The 22,632-nt window shown below is 29.6% G+C and overlaps 3 protein-coding genes across 4 annotated transcripts in view; all 3 read right to left on the reverse strand.

Moving 5' to 3' along the window:
• Positions 1-9,958, reverse strand: part of LOC100167169 (phospholipase A1) — a 32,560-nt gene extending 22,602 nt beyond the window's left edge. The window contains exons 1-2 of the mRNA XM_001946816.5: positions 9,543-9,958; positions 577-733 (exon numbers count right to left, since the gene is read on the reverse strand). Coding sequence (XP_001946851.1) covers positions 577-733; positions 9,543-9,624 — 239 coding nt within the window. The 5' untranslated portion in view covers positions 9,625-9,958. The remainder of the gene's footprint in view (positions 1-576; positions 734-9,542) is intronic.
• A 4,122-nt stretch (positions 9,959-14,080) lies between these two features.
• The window catches only part of LOC100165137, a 37,336-nt gene continuing 28,784 nt past the window's right edge, over positions 14,081-22,632 (reverse strand). Inside the window, exons 2-3 of one of the 2 annotated variants that reach the window (XM_029487433.1) lie at positions 20,773-21,161; positions 14,081-14,506 (exon numbers count right to left, since the gene is read on the reverse strand). In XM_029487433.1, the coding sequence (XP_029343293.1) occupies positions 14,273-14,506; positions 20,773-20,868 (330 nt within the window). In that variant the 5' untranslated portion in view covers positions 20,869-21,161 and the 3' untranslated portion in view covers positions 14,081-14,272. The remainder of the gene's footprint in view (positions 14,507-20,772; positions 21,162-22,632) is intronic. The other variant, XM_029487432.1, reaches the window with a different exon arrangement.
• LOC115033028 (FK506-binding protein 5-like) overlaps positions 21,023-22,632 on the reverse strand; it is a 9,948-nt gene continuing 8,338 nt past the window's right edge. Inside the window, exon 3 of the mRNA XM_029486260.1 lies at positions 21,023-21,161. Coding sequence (XP_029342120.1) covers positions 21,023-21,161 — 139 coding nt within the window. The remainder of the gene's footprint in view (positions 21,162-22,632) is intronic.

Genomic DNA, 22,632 nt, shown 5'->3' on the forward strand with positions numbered 1-22,632 from the left:
GATAACGATGATCTGGTCAACACCAAAGAATAAAAAAATTTAAATATAAATTATTCATAATAATATTATTATATTACGAACGAATTAATGGTTATAATTATAGTAACCCCAATATTACGTAATGTAATAATTCACAACAAGTCAATCTCGTTGTATAATATTGTTGTGGCTTTTAAAATAACAACAACAATAATAAATAAATAAATAAATAAATAAATAATATTGTTGACGATCGTTTCGTAATACGGATACGGTTGTAATCGCAAAACTATGATTGTCTTGTACGAATCAATGATGATAATAATATATAATACACGAACAATAATATTATAATAACAAACGTGGGTGTTTCGGTATTATTTCCATCGGCTATAAACACGCCGCCATGACCATAGTTATGTTATAAATTATAATATAATATTATGTATTATTATTATTTATGGTTGTATAAACGTGCGCTATTATATCGTATGAAACACATTCGCATATGCACTATTATAATAGTGGTGTACTACAATAATATTATTGTCAATATTACCTATTATTATTATGTACAATAATTTCACTTTCACATACCTGAGCGTGTAATAATGAAAAAGTATATCCTCTCCGGGACACGTGTCGTCTGCATCTCGCTTGTACACGCAATCGCTGCGCCCGGTGTTATTACTGTTTCTAACGCCCATGGTTAGTGCATTCTGAATCAGTCCTCTTCCTCTGCCGACCAACGAGCCTAGAAATGATTTTGAAAAAAACGTCTAGTTAAGCAATTTAAAACCACACACTGCAGCTCTATCGAAATGGTCAATATAAAAACAAGGACGTGGGTATAATAATAATTTATAAAATAGGTATATCTTCGGTGGACCAACGTTATTTAATTTTCAATTTTGACCTATACTAAGTATAAAAATACATAACCAATGCAAAATAAAACAGTTTTATAATTGTTCGTTGTTTATAAAATTAAATGTAGGTACGTATAATAATACTAAATGTTTATATTTATATACATTATATCGATTTAGGTTTCGAATAATATTATATAGGTCGCGGAATACCCAAATAATCCTCATTTCCAAATGTATTTATTTATTATTATTAGGTTATCGAAATATTATCACGGGTAAATAATATATAAATAGACATTTATTCAAAAAACTTTGTATCACTTAAAAATTATAAACGATAACCAACTTATAGAACAATATTGTTAGGGGAAACGTATGAATAAATAAGCGAACCCCTTCGGATCTGGAAATGCTGAGTTGGTCTTGAATAAAATCCAGATAATCCGGATATTTTCAAATTTCATTCTTGCTTCCAATCTTTGATACATACACGATTCGTTTTATTATTCGTGGGCACGGACGCGGATGAAAAATAAATAGTAAAAAATATTTACCAACATAGTAATCATATGAATTATGATTACGAATAACGTAAACGTTTTAGACGACGAATGTCTGTACGACATAAATAATGATCATTAGAAAAATATGTGATCAAATAATTCTCTCTATTTTATGACGTACCTATGTACAAATCAAATAGTTCAATTTTTGAGCGAGTCCTTATGATGATTAAATCATAATGTTATATTTTACCATAATAAAATAATGATGAAACAACTAATAAAACAGCTGTATGCGTATTTTCTGCACGTCGGCCGAACAAAGGTTCATATTATTATTATTATTATCAAAACGCTTGAGTATGGAAACAATTCGCGATATTTAGTGGACTGGAAAACACAGTAATAACGGCTGCTACAGACTTCAGTTCCCGAAACCGCACGTCACATACCATGGTATATTATGTTATATTATTATAACTAGGTACTGTGTTCTTGATAATAGCGAAACCGTTATTCAGACCGAGTCATCATTTCAAACCACCGTGGACAAAAAATAAAAACGGAAAACGACGTCAACATGTACGCGCATCCAGGGTGTAATTTACTGCACCTGCAAACGTCTTTCACATAAAAATATATAGTTTTGATGTAAAATTGTCGAACCTTTTCGATACACTGCACCGTACGTCATTGGTCACCAATAAATATGACAACCCGCGAACAAATTTTATCCTGACAGCAGACAAAAATTAAAAAACTAAAAACTAATAATATTTTATGATCTAGTATCAGACCATATAATATCATGATCTAAGGTTCTATAGTGTTGTAACAACTTTTCGATTTTTGCTTTATTGGTAAAAACTGGCTTCAAAAATTTTGATGGGCAACGAAAAATGTCCAGATTCCCATTAAAAATATTGATTGGTGACCCCTGCTGCGTAGATACATTATGATATTAATATTTAATAATATAGGCTTTAATAGTTTAATTTTATTATTAACGCGCTTATTGTCGATGAGTGATTATCGACTGGGCTAATTATATGGTTGCCAAGGATATATGCGTGTACAATCCCTTCATGGGGCTCAAATTTATATGTAAATACTTATTTTGTTTTTGTGACTTGGATAAAGGAAAATCCCTACGTAGCCTAAGCCTAATGTAAAGATTTCATCATAAAAAGTTGCATAATGTATTGTAAACATTTGAGTAAAATAATTAAAAATATTAAGGAGTTCTTTTTTTCGAAATACAATGTCACGCGTTCCATGACAACCACCGAAGTTTTCAATTTGTAAATTTAAAACCCCATTTCACAACAGTAAGTATGTCAGAACTTTAAAACAATTTTTATATTACAAATGTGTATGTTAAAGCAAATTATACTACTAAATATTATTCATAGTTTATTCAATATAGTTTAATCAAATGATAATTGCGTTCTTATTTCTAAAAAATAATCAATGATATGCCTACAACTGCCCATTTAATAGCCCCATATTTATTTATATTACTATTAAGATTATTAAATTAGTATTTTAGATTCTGAGCGGAGCGTGAAAGCTATTGGGTTTTACAATGGTGTTTATTTTTTTCTATTTTATCCTGTATACAAAATTTATACCGGAAGCAGTGCTTCGATTTCAACATACGGTTAATATTAACTTTTAACAAATTGGACCAAGATGGTATTTTAAAGAGGTCATTTTTCGATTTTCTTTATAATTATTTAATGTCACGGGAAAAACCAGCGACAAATTACAAAAAACCGCTAAAAATGGGATTTTAATTTCTAAAGCTTTGTTTATCACCGTAGCAACGAATAAAAAAATATTATATTATAATAATATCAATTTAAACTTGCAGGCTATAATAAATATTAAATAATAACAATATAAAATATCTAGACTAACAAACCGTCTCCGCTCAGAATCGTTTTTCTTATACAACGATATTATTACCTTTACCTATATCATTGAATTCAAGTTTAATACAATCCATTATATATTGACCCACTTGTAATATACTATACAGGAGAGCGACAGTTACTCGCTTTTTAAAATTTTATTTATAAAAATATATGTGTATGTTTTGGAATAATTTATCTTGCGTGTTTTTTAATATTCTGTATGCCTAAATATGAGTATAATTATTTACAAATGGTTACATAGCCTTTGTATTCTAATGTTTTTTTTTTTCATTAATGATTGAACTTATGACAAAAACCAATTTCCAATTTGTTTGGCCTTTCGCGGCGAGTGGCTCCTACCTATAAGTATAATAATATTCGATATAATACGACTATCGTCGTATTTCGCATCGACATGTATATAGTACCACTGCAGTGTTTATCGCTGCTGCAAATACAAAAATATTATTGACTTTCGACGTCCCTTAAAGTTTTCTCGCCGCGAATATGGTTTTAGTTTTGTGTATCTTTTCGGCAGATCTTATATATATATATATATTCTTTTGTGAACGACGGCACTTCGAAAACTTGAGTTTCGTTGCACTCGCATTTAATACCTACTATAGCAGTTATATTATATCGATGGAAAAATGTAATAATAATAAACAAATAATAAATGTAAGCACGACGGCATGTTAGCTATTTGTCCGTATGTTGTGTATGTTTTCAATTCGATATAATCTTTTGCGGAAAATGTAATCGGAATTCAAATCTCCCAACGGAACCCTCGCAGTGATAATATATCATATTCGATATTATATCGTATAAGCGTATTATGGACACGTATAAATTGCTGTACGTGTGTTCGTCTCATTGTTTCGGTACGATATTGTATAGTTGTATATAATACGTCTTGTATTATATTATAGTGATATTTTCACAAACTATTCCTACAGCCAATGGTCTGTTGTTAATATACAATATACATATTATACGATAACTGTAGTGTACAATATTATTATTATTATTATTAATGTTATATTTTACCGTTACCACCGATTGGAGCTTCGATGACGATTCTCATATTATCATCATCATCAGTGGTGATGGTAACAAATTTAATGCAGTGGCGAGATTGGCAATTAGTTTTGAGGGGAGATATTGATTTTTAAATTATTTAACATTACTATACATGCATATATTATGATATATGGCGGAACTAAATTTCCTTTAAACAAATTTAAATATAATAGGAATATACCGGTATTACTTCACAGCATGATTCATTTTAAGTAAACACTCGTTTTCTCGAAAAATATTAACGTTTTTGAAATTATTGTATTGACATAATCTGAAGCAAAACGTAAATTTTGAAAAAAAATGTATTATGTTTACTGTTTTTTTTTTTTTTCATATTTTTTAAATTCATATTCTTAAGCAGAATACTTTTATGATGATCAAAGTTTTGATGTATACAAATATAATTTCGAACAGTTGGTTAATTAGTAGATAAGTTATGAGACGTACTGTAAGATAACATTTATATTTTATATAGATATCATACATTTTGTACATGTTTTGTGTAATATTTTTAAATAATTAAGCCTAGAAGTATTCAATTTATCGACAATTGTTAATTTTCGTTTCACCTGTCTTCTATCAATCATTAATATTTTCACAGATAATATTCCGTAATAGATATTTGTCAACCTTTCAGTATTTTTTCCCTCTAAACAGCACAAGACAACAAATAAAAATAATAAAAAAAAAACCTAATCCCACGATACAATCACAATATTATAGTCATGCAGTCATCATCATGTGAATTAGTGAGTAAATCTAACTCAGTATTGGGGAAGCAGATTAACAAAACGCGCTCTGGTGGAAAGAATTTGTACCTTCCAATTCGGGATAATAGATATAGTTTTATATTGGTTATTTTACTTTTTATAATAAATTAATTTTGTTATCAAAACTTTATACGCTTTTATAGCTAACTGTATACGTTGATAAGTACAATTTATACTAATATTATCAAATACATTCAAATACACTTCACTTAAAGCGAAATGTGTACGAAATGTCGGGAAAATACATACAATCTCCCGACTCCACGTAGGGGGGAACCATCCCAACCATCAGTACGATAGGCGTCAACAGCGCTCCCAGTGTTTATCTGTCATCCCAACAATTATCTAGAGATAGTATATATATATAATAATATGGTCATATAGATCAGTCAAAATATAATAAACTGACATAGAGTATACTACTGTAAATTTTATTGATCTTTCTTGTTCAACACTAGTAAAATATTATACAATATTACATTATATATGTATGCACACAACGTCAGTAGGTACATCACACTCGTTTTATAGGAATGACTTAATGACATTCGAAAAACTTTTCTGGTTCAAAGCACTTTCACCAAACTGAATAAAGTCACAGTTTACGATGGACCGAATTAATATACTATTTCCTTTGGGTGTTAAGTTGTGCAGTAAAGTTAAAATTCTGCGTTTCTGCAAACGAGACAATGAGTTAAATGAAAGCGATGAGCTTGCTTTCTAACGGCATATTATTATAGTACAGTGTTTTATCTCAAAACGCATATAACGTACTTAAGCGATTTCATTTCTTCAACGTCAAAATCTCTTTTGAAAAATTGTTCAATTTGTCCGTTTATAACTCCGCGGGTAAGTATAAAATATAATATATTCGTTTCATTTGAAATAATATTTATCATGAATTTTATTACACTTATCGTGAAATTAGCTTTCTCCTTTTTTAATATTCAAGTGGGTTAGGTACCCGTACGTACAAAATAATGTTTCACATCCAACTGATTATATTTTTAATGCAGGTATTTAGTACTTACAACGGATGTTATGTTCGATGATAATATTATACACATCAATTAGTTAACAATAATTGTGTGTAGATAGTTATAAGTACCTCTATAGTAATATTATGTTTGCAACTTAATTATAACAATACATTAATTCCCTAATTTAATTTAATCCGCTTGTATACTGCGTGTTTTTGTTTGATATTTTCCCGAAATTATGTATTTTAAACATGAATCGATAAAAAAATATGATATTGAGTACTTCTATCGTTTTTTTTTAATGTAATAGTTACACACAAAACGGTGAATATAAAAACACAATTTTATAAATGAACGCGTTTTCTTTAATAATGTAATCAAATGAATGGCCGTTGATCGCGTATATAGTATAATATATTATAATAGGTAACAACAATTTCCTTACTAGGTACCTTAACGGTAAAAAAATTAAACGAGTAGGTAGCTAGTACTCTCGCGTCATTATGTATCATTATTTTAAGTATGTTTTAATGTTTAGCTCCCTTGACACGTTATTTTTCTTTATCAAAATAACATCAGCATAATAATTTCGTAGTATTCCAACGACGGTCGGAACGAAAAGGTAAACAATATAATTGAAGAAAATAATTATTGTGCTCCTAATTCCTATGGTAGTAAAAGTAATTTAAAATAAGGTCGTGTACAGACCAATTTATTATTTACCTCCAAAATGTAACCCAGTTTAAACTGGAGTTTTTCCCTTTTATTTTCATAGTATTTACCTACTATTTCATGTCCTGTATCCGAACTTTTTCCTTCCACACACTAGGTATTGAAAAATTGTGGACGATTTTTCACAATGCTTAGCTGCTATAAGGACAGTTTAAGCATCGACCTATTATGAAAACTATTCACAGGTTATTATATTATGATCAAAATGTCCTCGGTACCAAATAATTTCCGGTAAAAATGGTAAGTAAGTTAATATTTATCCAATGTAATTAATTGTTATTAAAATAGTGTTATGTATGCACAGTGCACACATACATAATAATTTAGGCAGATGATAAACACAATGATATTTTTGAGACATTTGTATTACTTCGATTTGTAGAAAGAGTAGGTATAGGTACCTACCATATTTTATAATTGATTTTCACTTCATTATATTGTACAGGAGACATATACATTGATATAGGTACTAATAAATAATAATAATACAATTATAGTATGAGTGTATGACAATAAGAATGAAAGATTTTGCATCTATATCCTTAAAGTTTTATTATTTTTTAAAACTCATATTTTACATGTTTTATAGTATCAATAATTATTGAAATTATAATTTAGGAGTTCCTAACCTACAATCCTATTGTCCATCCTAATTTTACCGATCTACAATGACACGTGTTCTACCCAAACATAATATTATCAGAATCGCTTGAGTAAGAGCAGGTAGGTAAGTCGTAGTACTATACATTACTGACCTATAGGTATTGTAGAAAACTGGACTGCAGAAAAATAATAATATTCTGCAAGAAAATATTATTAAATACATTGAGGGTTGAACTGCACGTGACTCGGCAACAGCTGCTGCGAGGATGAAAAACCAAAAAGTCAGAGATGAAAAACAAATTTTTTCACGACCAGCCGTCGACTTTGGGACGATCAGTTTTCAAATGTATATATAATTATTTATTTACGCATATTTTTTTTTCACGCCATCATTTTATAAATGTCATAATTATTCCTGGATTCCAAAAAAAAAAAACCATAAAAAATATGGGTATTCACCTCGGTTAAGTAGAAAAGTTCCATAACAGTGTCACTATAACATTGTCAGCCAAAATTCACTGTGCGTATATATTGTATAAATGTACGCCACACTGGAATTTCAAAAAACTATCATCATATTATGGTAAGTAATATGGAAATATTATGTTCACACACTAAACAACAATTCTGTGTGATAAATCACAAGTAATAAGTCCTGTCATTTGTATATTAAAAAATTTTCTTAGCTACATAAACATTTTATATTATAGGTCATAATAATATTACCTGGTAGGTACATAAAATACACCGGTGACCGGTCCCAATCATCTTAATGTTTAATGTTAATAGCGATAAATAATTTACGGTTGACATTTAAAAAGGGGCTTTAGCTTCAAATTTCAAGTATTTTGTTAAGCGTGGTTCTTTTATTTGTTTAAGAAATTAAACTAAAACGTATAAATGAAATATGAAATTATTAAAAAATATTTTAATATCAACTATCAAGTAAATTATCTTCTATCTGTTAAGCGCAGCACACAATAACATTTCATATTTCACCAAATACCTATATTTTGTACTTCCACATTATTTTAATCTTAGCAAAAAACGAGATACATATATGTATACTATAGTAAAGTTTAATAATGGGTTCCGCAATGAAATAATTTTGCCGCACACTATAATATAATAATATTGTGCTAAATATCGTGACGGATACTTTATTATTTTCAGATGTTAATCCTCGTGATAAATTTAATGTGAATTCTATATTAATTGGCACTTAATTTTAGTCAAATTAGTACAGCACCTATGTCCTATACGGTACGTATTTATTGCGTATACGCTTCAAAAGAATCATTTGACTAATATTTTTAGGGAACATTGATATATTTGAAGTGAAACTTCTTAGCAGACTTAGGAAACGTTAAACGTTAAATTTTTAATCTTAATTTAGCTTTTTCAACAAAATATGTAGGGAAAAATGATGGTCATGAAACCTATTGATTTGTTCTCTGTATGAAACCCGATTTTCAATAATAAAACAAATCATTATTTTAAAGTTATATTTTATAACCGTATATTACACCAGGTCAGGTTTTCTATTTAATATAATGTCTACACTCATTATTTCGAAACGCTTTAACTTTTTTGAAAATATTTTTTTTACATAGTTTAATGTAATTTCAAAACAACATTTCTAAAAAAAAATTTTTTCTATTTTTAAATTTTTTTTTTTTTAATTTTTTCGAATGATTCTATACATTTTTAATTCAATATCCTAGAGCTGAATATTATTCGGAGTATTTCAGTCTTTAAAATCAATTGAAAATTGTGAAAAAGTTAGTTAAGTCTTAGGACGATGTATATTATGTGAAGTATACACTAAATATGGACTGTGTAGTACACCATATACATTATACATACATTTAAAATTATTATGTGATGCACGCATGTAAATATAAATATAGTATATAGGTAATAATATTGTTAATACATAATTTTTTTGTAATTTTCAATGTACCTATACCTATCGTTAAAAATTATATTTGTAAACCAAGATAACACTGGGCTTCCACACGATGAGTTCCTCTGCTCGGTAGGGCCCAATAATTTTTGATATCAAATTAAATATTAAAAAATAATTAAATAAATATAGATGACTTACCGAAAGTGACGGAAGCGAACAACACGCAGAAGAAGCCGATTTCGTAGACCACAACCGAGCTGGACCTGCTGGTCTGAGTCATGTTAATATTGTTATACTATGCTATAATATTATATTGTGTTGTACTTTTCGTCGAAAATTCACTGCGGTCGCGTTCGGATCGGAATTTTATAATTCTTTTGGAGGAAAAAATGTATATTGCTTTTCTTCGGCGACTCACACTAATATGCCAATTTATGTGATGTATTATAGATATAATATATAAAATACACCGACGACTGTATTATTATTACGATAATATATCGTTGACGACAAATAACGATTATATTCTAATACCTAAGCTATCGTCAGTGCAGTGAGCATAGTATTGAATACGCGAGTGACAGCTATGGCGGATGGATCGTATTTAACAGCGTGTCAATATGAACGTAGCACGTGTGTGTGGTGGAGGGGAGGGAAACTAGTATTTAGATAAATCATCGAACCACTATTATATTACAGTCCACCGCAAACATTAATTATTGTAATTTACAGAAGCTACCTATATAATCTGACACCTGCAGTAATTTCACCCCACCACCTCACGTAAGAGCACATAATATTATGCAGTGGCATAAATTGGTATAATATAATATACTTGGCGGAAACGTCTGGTTGTTACTGATTACAAAATACAAACTTCGTTGCTGATAATAAATTCCAGATCTTAGAATAGGTTATCACTTCATGTATATGATTCAATCTTTGTTTAAATAGTAATAAGTAAGTAATTTTTTTTTTATTTATTTGTCTCAAACTTTGTTTAATTTTTATGTAATATTTGGAAAATGTGGTGCAATTCCAAACTTAAAAAATATAGAAAATTCATTTTTATGTCGATGCATAGGTAATAATAAGTAAGTAACTTCTTTTTCGTGGATACCTAACCAGCATTGCTAGCAGAGATAAACAAATATGCGATTATAATTTTGCAAATTACCGTGCTGGTAAAAAATATAGTCGACCAAATACAGAATACATAGTGAAATTATATCCAATATTAATAACAATTTTGTTCTATATATATCCAGTGGCAATCTTCTATAAACAATAAAAATGTCTATATCCATCGTGAATTTTAAAATCCTTGTATGAGCACCTCTTGGTAAGACCTTTCTTAGTGCACATGGTGGTACGAAAATCCCTAGCTACCATACCTAACGGCACAATGTTGATTAGTCAGTCAATCAGTCAGGACACGTTCGATTTTATTATTTATTATAGATTTTTAACATTTATAATGGCAATATATGTTTTATTTCTCTATTTTTATTAACTAATTATGTAACTAGGAATTAATCAACAAATAACGATTGTTTATTTTAGATTCTGAGCGGAGTGAGGAAACTAGTGGTTTTACAATGGTGTTTATTATTTTCTTTTTTTTTTTTTTATCCTGTATACAAAATTTCAACCAGAAGAAGTGCTTCGATCTCAACATATAGTACCTTTATCTTTTAGCAAATTGGACCAAGATGGTATTTTAAAAAGGTCTTTTTTCGACTTTCTTAATAGTTATTTAATGCCACACGAAAAATCACCGACAAATTACGAAAGCCGCTTAACATTTTAATTTCTAACGTTTTGTTTATCACCGTAGTAACGAATAAAAAATTATAATGTTATAATAATATCAATTTAAACTTACAGGCTATAATAAATATTAAATAATAACAATATAAAATATCTAGACTAACAAACCATCTCCGCTCAGAACCGTTTTTCTTATACAATGATATTATATTATATTATATCATTGAATTCAAGTTTAATACAATCCATTATATATTGACCCACTTGTAATATACTATACAGGAGAGCGGCAGTTACTCGCTTTTTAAAATTGTATTTATAAAAATATATGTGCATGTTTTGGAATGATTTACCTAGCACGTTTTTTAATATTCTGTATGCCTAAATATGAGTATAATTATTTACAAATGGTTACATAGCCTTTGTATTCTAATGTTTTTTTTTTGCTCCCTAATGAATGACCTGCACCCGGATTTTTAGTGACAAATACTCACCACATATACATGTGTTCCAAACCATGTCCTCCCTCACAGTAATAACTGACTAAAAATAACTTCATTAAGAAAAAATCAAAAATAATATAGGTATCGACTCTTATATAAATTTCATATTTTAAAACATATTATGCAAAACCAATAAGAAGTGTACTTTTTTTAACGCATATCTATTGTCTATATTTGTTATATTATAAAAAAATTTAAGTGTACTTAATTTTTTTTAGCATTCAAATTAATTAACGTACGTAATTAATATAGGTAATATAATATTTATATCATAACTGCCTATATTATAATGATTAATAAATTAATATTTTGCTTCCCACATCCCACCTCTAATAAGTTTCTAAAGTTATCCGTACCTTAAAAAAAAAAAAACAGTTTAATTATGTACCTATTGTAGTAGGCACATTGTAGCAGTGGATGCTAATTTCTTTTTCAAAATGAAAATAATATATAATGATTTAGATAATCAAAATTAAAGATAATTAGAGAAAAACATAAATTAGTTTATTTAGATGGGGAATACTTCATTTTAGATGCATCCCTTGTTTATCTATAATCTAAATTATGATGATGATATAAGAATTAGGTAGTTTTTATCTAGATAAACTCGACACTATGGCATCAAACGCCACTCACTGCATGATGGCTTCAGAAGCCCAATAACATAATATCGTACACGCTCATGCAAAATCTTGGAACTATACTTGTAAGTTATTACATACGGCAAGTATCGAAATGCATTCTAAGGATAAACTTTCTAGAAACTTAAATTATTATTTGTTTGCATATTTCGACTAAGTGGAATTAATACATTATATATTATAATATTGCCGAACCGGTCATATACATCTATGCGTCCGTTGCCATAGACATCTTTGATTTTATTTTTTAATATACTCCGATTTTATTATAGGTACCTATCCATAATTCGGAGAGCTAATATTTTGACTTGGAATGTCTTACGTGAGCTAGGACGATATAGGCTCGCGTGTGCGTGGGTACAGTTATAATATTTTGTCCGTCGTTACAATAATAATATAATATAGGTACACTTGCTATTATTGTTATTTACTATTCGACCCTCGTATACACATAGTACCTATAAACCTATATTCCTATTCGACATGGACTATTGACACACAAAATGCGTGCCAACCTTCATAATAATATTACACTATGATATATATAAATATAATCGTAATATGACGTGTGGTTTGTACAGTTATCCGCGATGCATATATTATACGTGAGCTGTGGACGACGAGGAATTTAAAGCGCAGTGACGACGACTGAAATGTAATAATAAAACTATAAAAGTGTACGACTGCTACTTACCAGTTATATGTATAATATTATAGCAGGGTGATGGTGATAATATATAACCTGCTCCAGATCAATCAGTTTACACGATTTAAAAAAAAAAACTGTTCTTATAAAGCGCGCACTACCTATATCTTCTACAAAACAATCTAAATTTGTCAACAATGCTTGTAATGAATTTGGTTTTATTCCCGTAAACAAAATGTATTGTATTATAAAATATATTCTAAAAATAAGTTTAGGGCACCTTATATCCTCATTGTATCTGTCCGTCCGTTAGTTATCAGTGCATATATAGTTACGATTGTTAATAGATATTGTTTTTAAATTGTACATGGAATCACGTTGCGTTGTATTAAAATATGTTTAGAAACCGGAAATTTAGGAAACTCGCAGAATGAGCTTTCTCAACTTGTTTATCTTACACAAACATTTTGATGTAAAAAACGTAAAATAGTGGGACAGTTGATTGTCATTATCGTAGACGGTAGACCGTGGTGCTAGTACATCATAAATGACGTAGGTATCCTTGTTTGCCACGTTCTGTCATATCCAAACTTTAACATAATCTGCTTATAGGTAGGTACTTCAAATAAAACGACCGTTGTTTCAAGATCATTTTATAATATTTTACATGTAAATCGAACGATTCTTTTTTTGTTAATTTTAAATTGTGGATTGCTATTTATAAAAAACCCGATTATAGCAATAATGATATAAAACTGTGACGTAATATCAATAGTTAAACCTGGGTCATCACGTAAATTAATATAGGTACCGAATTAATATGGAATCGATCGGATGGTACTAACGTGCAGCTGAAATCGATTAATCATTATAATATATATATTCTAAGGTGAGGTTCCACAATATAATATACAAAAATCAAATCTGTACTTATATTAAATGACACTAGTATAATATTATAATAATATATTGTATAATATCCGGTTAAAATTATTGTGTGCGTTGAAAACAATCGAAAAAAAATTACATATTATTACATTAACATTTTAATATTGTGTATAGACAGTTAGAGATAATATAATGACAAGCAGTATACCCCACGCGTACGTATGTAATATTATATTATAATACAGTACATGTATAACAATGATAAATGCAACATTATTGACCGTCAGATTTATCCACGTGATCTATTTATCATCACCATATTATAATATTTTTTTTTTTTTTTTTTTTTTATTTAATGATAAGGCTTCAACAACTAAGGTTATAATACAATATTACATCGTCGCACGCGGTATCGTACCGTAAATCATCGTCGTTAATTATTATTGAAATACGTAGATGATAATAAAATATAATAATATATTATTGTTCGATTTGCTTGGGCACGGTGGTGGTAATGACAGGCCCGGAGGACGACCAGCTCTCCTCAAAGGATTCCTCGGACGAGAACTGTTGCGACGAGGACATTACCGTCTTCTTTTTCACGCCACCGTTGGCCAGCTTCTCCACCGATTCCGACACCGACTTGGTCGACTCCTCCGACTGCACACTCTTGGCCTTCTGCTCCAGATGCGAGTTGGCCGTGTCTTTGGTCACCTGCGATCAACGAAAATGAACGATTTTAAAACAAAAAATCTTACTGATATCAATATTTAAAAAATAGTATTTTGGAAAATTTCAAAATTATTACGATTGAAAGTATTTTTTACATACGATTTACTCAACATAAAACAAGTTAAAACTGTTGTCTCGGCGGGTGGTTGTTCATACAAAAAATCTAATATTTCCCTTTAATTTATGTTAATATTTCAAAAGTGAATTAATTTGGTTCCGCCGAGTATTAAAAATAGTTATATAATGTAAAACGAAAGGAAATATTTTATAAACAGACAGAGAGAGAGAGAGAGAGAGATGTTTTTGGAATACCGTTATAAATATGTGTTAATTTTTTATAGAATTTTTGTTTTATCGAAATTTTCAAATATATCTAATCACTAATGTAATTTACTTTAATCAATTATAATAAAATAGACGGTTCGCATTTGACAAAAAAAAATATTAGTACAATCTTTAAAAAGCATAAGATATTTGATGTTGTAAAATATAATATATGGTCTTAAATAGGAAAATTTATCATTTTTAAAACTCGGAGTTTAAATAAATCCATAATTTTGGGATAAAATGGTGAGCATGCATTTCGAATCACCCAATACATAATAATATTGTTGTCATGGTATATAATATATGGTTATTATAATATTATGTTTATGAGTTTTATTTTTTTTTATAGGGTAATATCACCATAGTTTTATTTGTTTGAATTTAATATCCAGTCGGTTAACACTAATTTAGTCTAATAATAAGTTGCGAAAGCAAAGTCCCTAACCAGCTAACCTATACACGCTTCTGAAATTGTTTTTAAGTTTAATAAATTTAATGACTAATATATTATGGGTCGAAAAGTAAATTTAATCACTAATTAAACATTGTGTAATGTACTAATGTGTATCCATATACAAACTGTGGTAATTTCTGAGAATAACGGTTAGGTTAATAATTGACGTGGAGAAAGCTATACATTTTAAAAAGTGGATTTGTTTTTGTTTTTATTCTTTTTAAGGAGAAACGCGTTTTTTATTTTTTCAACAAGTACCTACTCAAATTAAACAGCTTGTATTTTTAAAAGGCAATCGTCGTTAGTTGTTGGTCTGAAACTTTAAATTAGACCCAACATAAATTGGTGTACCTACTTAATCATTTATCGATTATAATAGAATATTAGTTTTAAAAATCATAGAAAAACACGAACCATAATAAGTAATACAATTTAAAAACAACTATAGGTACAATAATAAAATTCGTAGTACGATACTATTCGCTGTATACTTTTTAATTAACTGAAATTAATTGTTCAAAAGCTGTTTCATATTATATTGCTCACATAAAGGAATAGATTCCAAAACTCTTATTCGTTGTAAAAATAAATATTTTAATAATTTTTGGCCAATAAAACAAAAAATTCGTTCTTCATATAGTGCGTATTTCTGTATTGATGGTTCCTAGAGGTTATTTTGTTTTATAAATATTTTTTTTTCAATTAGGCACCCATATTTTATGCTTCGAAAAACACATGATTGTAATAATATATTAGCCGCTTCATACTATAATATTATATTGTGTATCTTATTGATTATCCGCGATAAAATTAAATACAATATTATACAACTTAATAAAATATAATATAGGACATTAGGACAGGTATCTGGTATAAAAATACTGTGCAAATATAAAACAATAACAATGTACCTTAGGCTCAATCCTATATAATATTCTCCTTTAATTATCGAAATTTTTAAGTTTGTTTAAGGATCATAATATTTTTAAATAATTATAAGTACCATAATATTTCATAACTTCTTATGGAGTTGTCTTGTATTATAGTGTATACCAACTTATTTGCCTTCTAATGGGAAATAGCAGTTCTTTTTTCCTGTAATCTGTTAATGTTTTCAAAAACTTTTATGCATCAAAATTGGATTTCTATCGAGTTGTTTTAAGGTTATTGAACTTTTTCAATTGACGATAATTATTCTATAGGTCTATGTTAATAGGTTCAAAAGATAATATTATAATAGGGGCTATAATATGCTGGTTTGAAAATGATTATAATTAATATTAATCTATGAACACTTTATAATTTGTAAACATTTTCTGGGTATAATAAATACTAGATCCAATTTTACAATTTATTTTATATTTATTAGGAGTGTTATTCAGTGGCGCAATTATCGGGAGTGTTGGGTGTGCAATTCACAGGGGCCCCCGATTTTTGGGGCCCCGAGATCTCATATACGATATTCCTACTATAATGTGTAATATACAAAATAATATAATAATAATTAAATATTAATACAATTAATATAATATAATCTATTAATATATATGTATATATTATAAAATAGAAGTCCCTTTTTGTATGTACGAGCATATCTCGAAAAGAACTCTACTTATTTTAGTACGGTTTTCACTAGTAAATCGGTCGAGTCATGGGGAAGGTTTTAATGTATAATAATTTTGTTTGGTAAAATGATTTGGGTGCCGGGTGGCCGAAAATAATAACAATCTATGTCTATATATATAGTACAAATAAATGTTTGTATGTCATTGATCTGCTCCTAAACCACTTGACATTTTTTGTGTGTTTTTGAGAGTCTCTGAATGGTTTAGATTCACTATTTAGACCCAGTTGGTTCAACCCGGAGAGATATTTTGAGATTTACGACAGACATTTTTGTTTATTTTTTTTTTTTTTAAATAATTAGTAAAAAACAGTATTTTAAATGTTTGCCATTAGTTACTCTGGTAGACGAGGTAAAAGGATCCATTAAATCGTCGCACGCTTATGGTTTTGAATAAAGAAATTATATCTAAAAACAAACATGAGAGTTAAATGTATATTTGTAAGCTGTGGCTATTATATAGGTTCTCTAAAACTACTTGACCGATTTTGTGAAAATTTCAAATTGTTCTTGGAGATATTAGGAAAGTTTAAAAGAGTACTTTGAACCACGTTCGATTTATACCAAGTGCTGTACTGTGTTTAATTCTTGCTAGCAGGTAAGAGCCCTGGTCTAGAAATGTTCACATGGGCCCCTTATTATCAAGTTGCGCCACTGGTGTTATTAAAAGAAATTTTATCCTTAGTATAATTTATATACATTTTAATAACATAAAAATTAAATACTAGTTAAAATTGTTATCAAAATACATCGGCATATTCAAATAAAATATGTGCTTAACAATTTGCTATAAAAAAGAGTGGTACTCATAAAAATAAAGGAAAACTAGGGTGATCGTATCTTGGGTGAATCGCCCAGTATGAGTTCGTTTGATCTACTTTAATGCCATTAAATATATAGGGACGTATACAAGGCTATTTATACCACCGATGGCATACGCAGTGGCGATCAAGTTTACCGAACGCATATTTTCCCACGATATGTAACAAAATATATATATATATGTATATGTATTAATATGTATACCTACGTATAAAAGTACGTTTACATACACGGAATTTGGGTTTAGTGGCATTCGTGATGACGTTTTATTCGGTACTTCTGTGCCACAGACCACATGGTTCCACGATAAACCAAAAACGCCACCCTGGTACAGAGCTGATTGTGGATGATAAAATCGTCCCTTTACAGTATTACATCGCACGCGGTATAGAGTTTTCCTTTTTAGTGCATTCGAAAAGCTGGGTATAAAGTGCCACCATGGGCAATTTTACATTTTTTTATTATACACCCTCCCCCTCAGTATACCCGATCTACCAAAATACTGAAATAGTTTTTATATATATATATATATATATACATATATATATTACATACATAAAATATTGTATCTATCGGTATGTCATAATTATTCCACCTGAAAACACTCGAAAATAGCAGATTACGTATAACCCATAAATAATTATTGTTGTTATTATATTATTATCATGAGTTGTACCGAATGCTTGCTCAGTGTTTTCAAATGATCTCAACGCATTATTAGCCGTTCGACGTTCGACGATTTTCCAAAAGGGGTGATTCGAGACCGAAGGTCGTCTGTCGCTTTGGGCAGGGTCACCGACCACGAAGCGAAACCAGAAGGGCAGTGGATTATAGAATTTATTTAGCAACATAATGTATAATATGGGATATAAATAGCAATGTTAATTATTAATAATCAAATAAGACTCACGACACAATAATGAGCGGTGAAAAAATTACATTTATTGAATGATAAAAAGTTAATTTAATACCGAGAAAGCCAAACGGGCATAAGACTTGAAAAAATGAAAAAAAAACAGAGTTATGTAGTAATAATAATTCGGTATAAAACAAATGAATCCAACTTACACCACACCTTACAACGTGTGACCCATATTAGACATCTGATTGCGCGGTGGTGGTGGTGGTTGTGATGGTATTATATACGACGGGTTCTTGTATAATATTACCTATCGGTTTATAATAATATAAACTCATTAGATTTAAGTAGGTATAGATCAATCGTAGCGCACGTAAACAATATCGAAACAAATATAGGTATAACAACTAATAAGGCACTAAACTCGCGATGTCCCATTGGTATTAAGCAGGAGTGGACCTAGGTGTACGAAACAACTGGAATAACTTTTATTTTACTTTCTCAGTTGAGCACCGATAATATTGGTACTTACGGTCGTGGGTCGTCCCTCTCGGACGGTTCGTTTTCAAATTTTAAAAAATGGCGGGGAATTTATGACATGGACCACGCGTGCATAAGACAATTTAATGTTTCAAAACCCGTTCGAACAATATTTGTGGATTTGTTTTGTGTTTTTCGTTTTGTAATAAAATATCCAGGGACTATATTTTTAAGGAACGATTTCAGGCAACGTGTCTACTCCGGTGAACATTATGTGTACTAGTGTCTCGTAAAACTCGGGAGCAGGAAAATAAGTTTATGTACACAAAACAAATCAAAATAATATGCGTTTTCGTCGTAAATAAACTTTTGGATGTTATTATAATAATAATAATTGAGATCGCCCAGTTATCTGAAATTATTTACTGTAATTTATTCTCGCGAACGGGGAAAATAACAAAAGCAATCCAAGATTTGATTTTTAAACTACGATAAACAAAAAAAATAAAAGAAGATAATATTATGTTTTATTAAGCCACGCGTTGTATTATGTTATAATATTATACTGTATATTATTCAAAGTGAATATAATATTATTTCTATTGCGGATTTTTATAATTATAGGTAGTCATTGTTTTTTGAGTTTCTTGTATTCTCGTTCTCGAATTTATTTTTGGTATTTGTGAAAAGGAAAACTGTATGCACCTATAAAACACTCTATACACTATATTATAATAAATAATTTTTTATCAAGTACTTTTGTTTTTGGAACCGAATATTATGTAAGTAAAATTATTCAAAGACAACATAATACATCGATATCAGGTCCTTTTAGTATCCAGATACGTCATCAGAATCATTTTCTGCTTTCGAGTTTCGAATACGAATCCCACATACCTATACTTTGATTTTGTTATCTGACCAAGATTGACTTCACTTTAAGACTGAAACGTGTCCAAAATTCAGGAAATGGATGATCATAAGAATTTGGGATTCAGTTAGTAAAAACTTAAGACAACAATTAATTTAGTTTTCACTTTTCAGTTTCAATATTTATTTCCAAAAATAAATAGTTTCGAAATGTTTTTTTTTCGAATAGCAAGCTGTTTGCAAAAATTTGAAAGCTAAATTGAGAAATTCACACGACAAGTATTTCCCAATCCCCAGTAAAATCAAATTACACGGAGGGGACGAAAAACACGCATTTCCACCCTTCCAAGGTCAAAAATTAACATTTTCGAAATCTTTTACTTGCGAATATTTATGGCATACCATTCCCTTTAAATTACAAACCTAGTTTTGAAATTTGCTATACACTCATTTCCTTCGCAAAATCAAAAAAACATGAAATACATGAAATTCCATTATAATTAAAACTAATATTTTTTATTAATAATTTTTTCGAATATTTAGTAAGCCGTACGCGTGGATTTAAAGCACAGTATAATACGTGTTGGTTAATACTGCAGGTAGATAAAACACTTCGGCTCTAATGCTGATTATTTTCGGTTTTAGTACAGTCCCGGGCTCAAAATATTATAAGCTATTATATTGTTCACACTTTACGTTAAAATTGCCTATACGGCACCCCTTTGAAAACGGATGGCATGCATCACCGTTACAGCACGGAACAATAATAATAAATTGTACGGCGCACCTTCGTATTTACAATAATAATTTACCTCTTTGGTACGTTCAGCCACTGAAGACGTCTCCTCAGTCGCCGTCACTGTTTGTTTTCCGGTATTGGGTTTCTTTTCGACCGTTTGAACTTCCATTATAATGATTAAGTATTATTATTATTATTGTTATTATTTAGTGTGTAAGATTTTTTTATTTTTAATTTACAATTATAAAAAGAAGAAAAATATGTGTTTTAAACTATTTTTATACAATGGCTGGAGAGACGACTAAACAAAACGTGGCGGTAGTTCAGTCGTTCTTTTTATAAACGCTTCGAGCGACGGGCGGCAGCGGTTTCACTTCTACCACTTCTTCGTCGTCCTCGTCGTCTTCGTAATCGATTTCAATATCGTCGTCCGATAGCTCTTCACCGGAATCACTGTAATCCCTTAAAAACAAATAAATAAAAACCGAGTATAAATACAAGTCACGCATCATACTATATAATTATTATTATTATAAAAAAAAACATAATTTCATAATGACTAAGAGCGTCGATCGGCTAACGGGTATAATATTATATGGGTGGTGGTGACAAGACGCGCTGCAACAGACAATCGTTTTATCTGACACACAATATTATATAACACGGTTATAGCTGTTACATTTAGAGAGACAAGTGTAATGCTCGGAGATTTCTAGAAAAACAAACCGGAAGCACCGGTTGTTGACTGCCGTGCTGCAGCGGATGTGTGAACTCGGTGACTAGACTATAATGCACAAAACCCCGTAAGTGGACAGTAAACCGCAAACAAGAAGAGTAACATATTTAACGATACCATATTAGTATATTACCTATATTATAGGAGGAGTATAGTGGAAACTGAAAGTCTCGTAAATCTATGAATTACAAGAACCCTCAGAAAATGTAGAGGTTCAAGGCTGCGGAGTTCAGTTGTACAAGAAAAAATGTGCAGTTCTATAAATTGAAATGTACCGATCTTGTTTACATTTTGTGCAGAGGTATAGGTACAAAATATTTTATATTATAGGTATTTTGCCGTTAATCGTGATAATGATGTTAGTAGGTATGTTACATTATGATTTATAACTTATATGAGTCGTGAATGGTTTAGATGGTTCAAATTTCATACAACTTTTCCCAAAATGTATAGAAATAATTATAACGCGGACAACGATTACACATGGACATGTTTGTTATATTTTGTTATGGTCATTAATAAATGATAATATTATTTTTATTATAATATTATCATTATTTGATGCGCGGACTGCGGTTATGACGTATGCAACAATGGTTTAAAATATTTAAAATTGGGTGTACGACTTACAATCAGATTAGTGATTTGGTGTTTTGGTTGAATGGTGCACAGAGTGTTGAACTTATTCTTTTATTTATACGTGAAATTTAATGTATGAACATTCGCGAACTGACCCCTCACCCGTGTAAGTCCTCCAAGGTCTGGACTCAGCCTCTCACAGTTTTTTTTTTACTTTAATTCAAAATCAGAACGGAAATTGATTCAAACTAATATAATTATTAATTAATTATTCCAGAAGTGATATCTGTCATGTGCATATCTACGGCATCTTAAACACGAACTCGCATATTATATTGACAATCTTTGGTATTGATTTGATAATTTATTTATTTTTAATCTATAAATCGTTTACGATTGCAAATATTACAAATTACAGATAATTGACAACGAGAAAAGAAATCACGAGATGCTTTACCACCAAGTATAATAATACGCATACATTTTTAGATTCTGAGTGGAACGATGAATGTATTGATTTTACAATGATGTGTTTTTTTTTTATTATTTATTTTTTATTTTTTTTGTGTCTGTTATCACCTTTTAGGACAGTAAAACTTAAAAGTGCTTGGATTTTTT

Source organism: Acyrthosiphon pisum, chromosome A1 (genome assembly GCF_005508785.2).
Source record: "Acyrthosiphon pisum isolate AL4f chromosome A1, pea_aphid_22Mar2018_4r6ur, whole genome shotgun sequence".
Taxonomy (NCBI): domain Eukaryota; kingdom Metazoa; phylum Arthropoda; class Insecta; order Hemiptera; family Aphididae; genus Acyrthosiphon; species Acyrthosiphon pisum.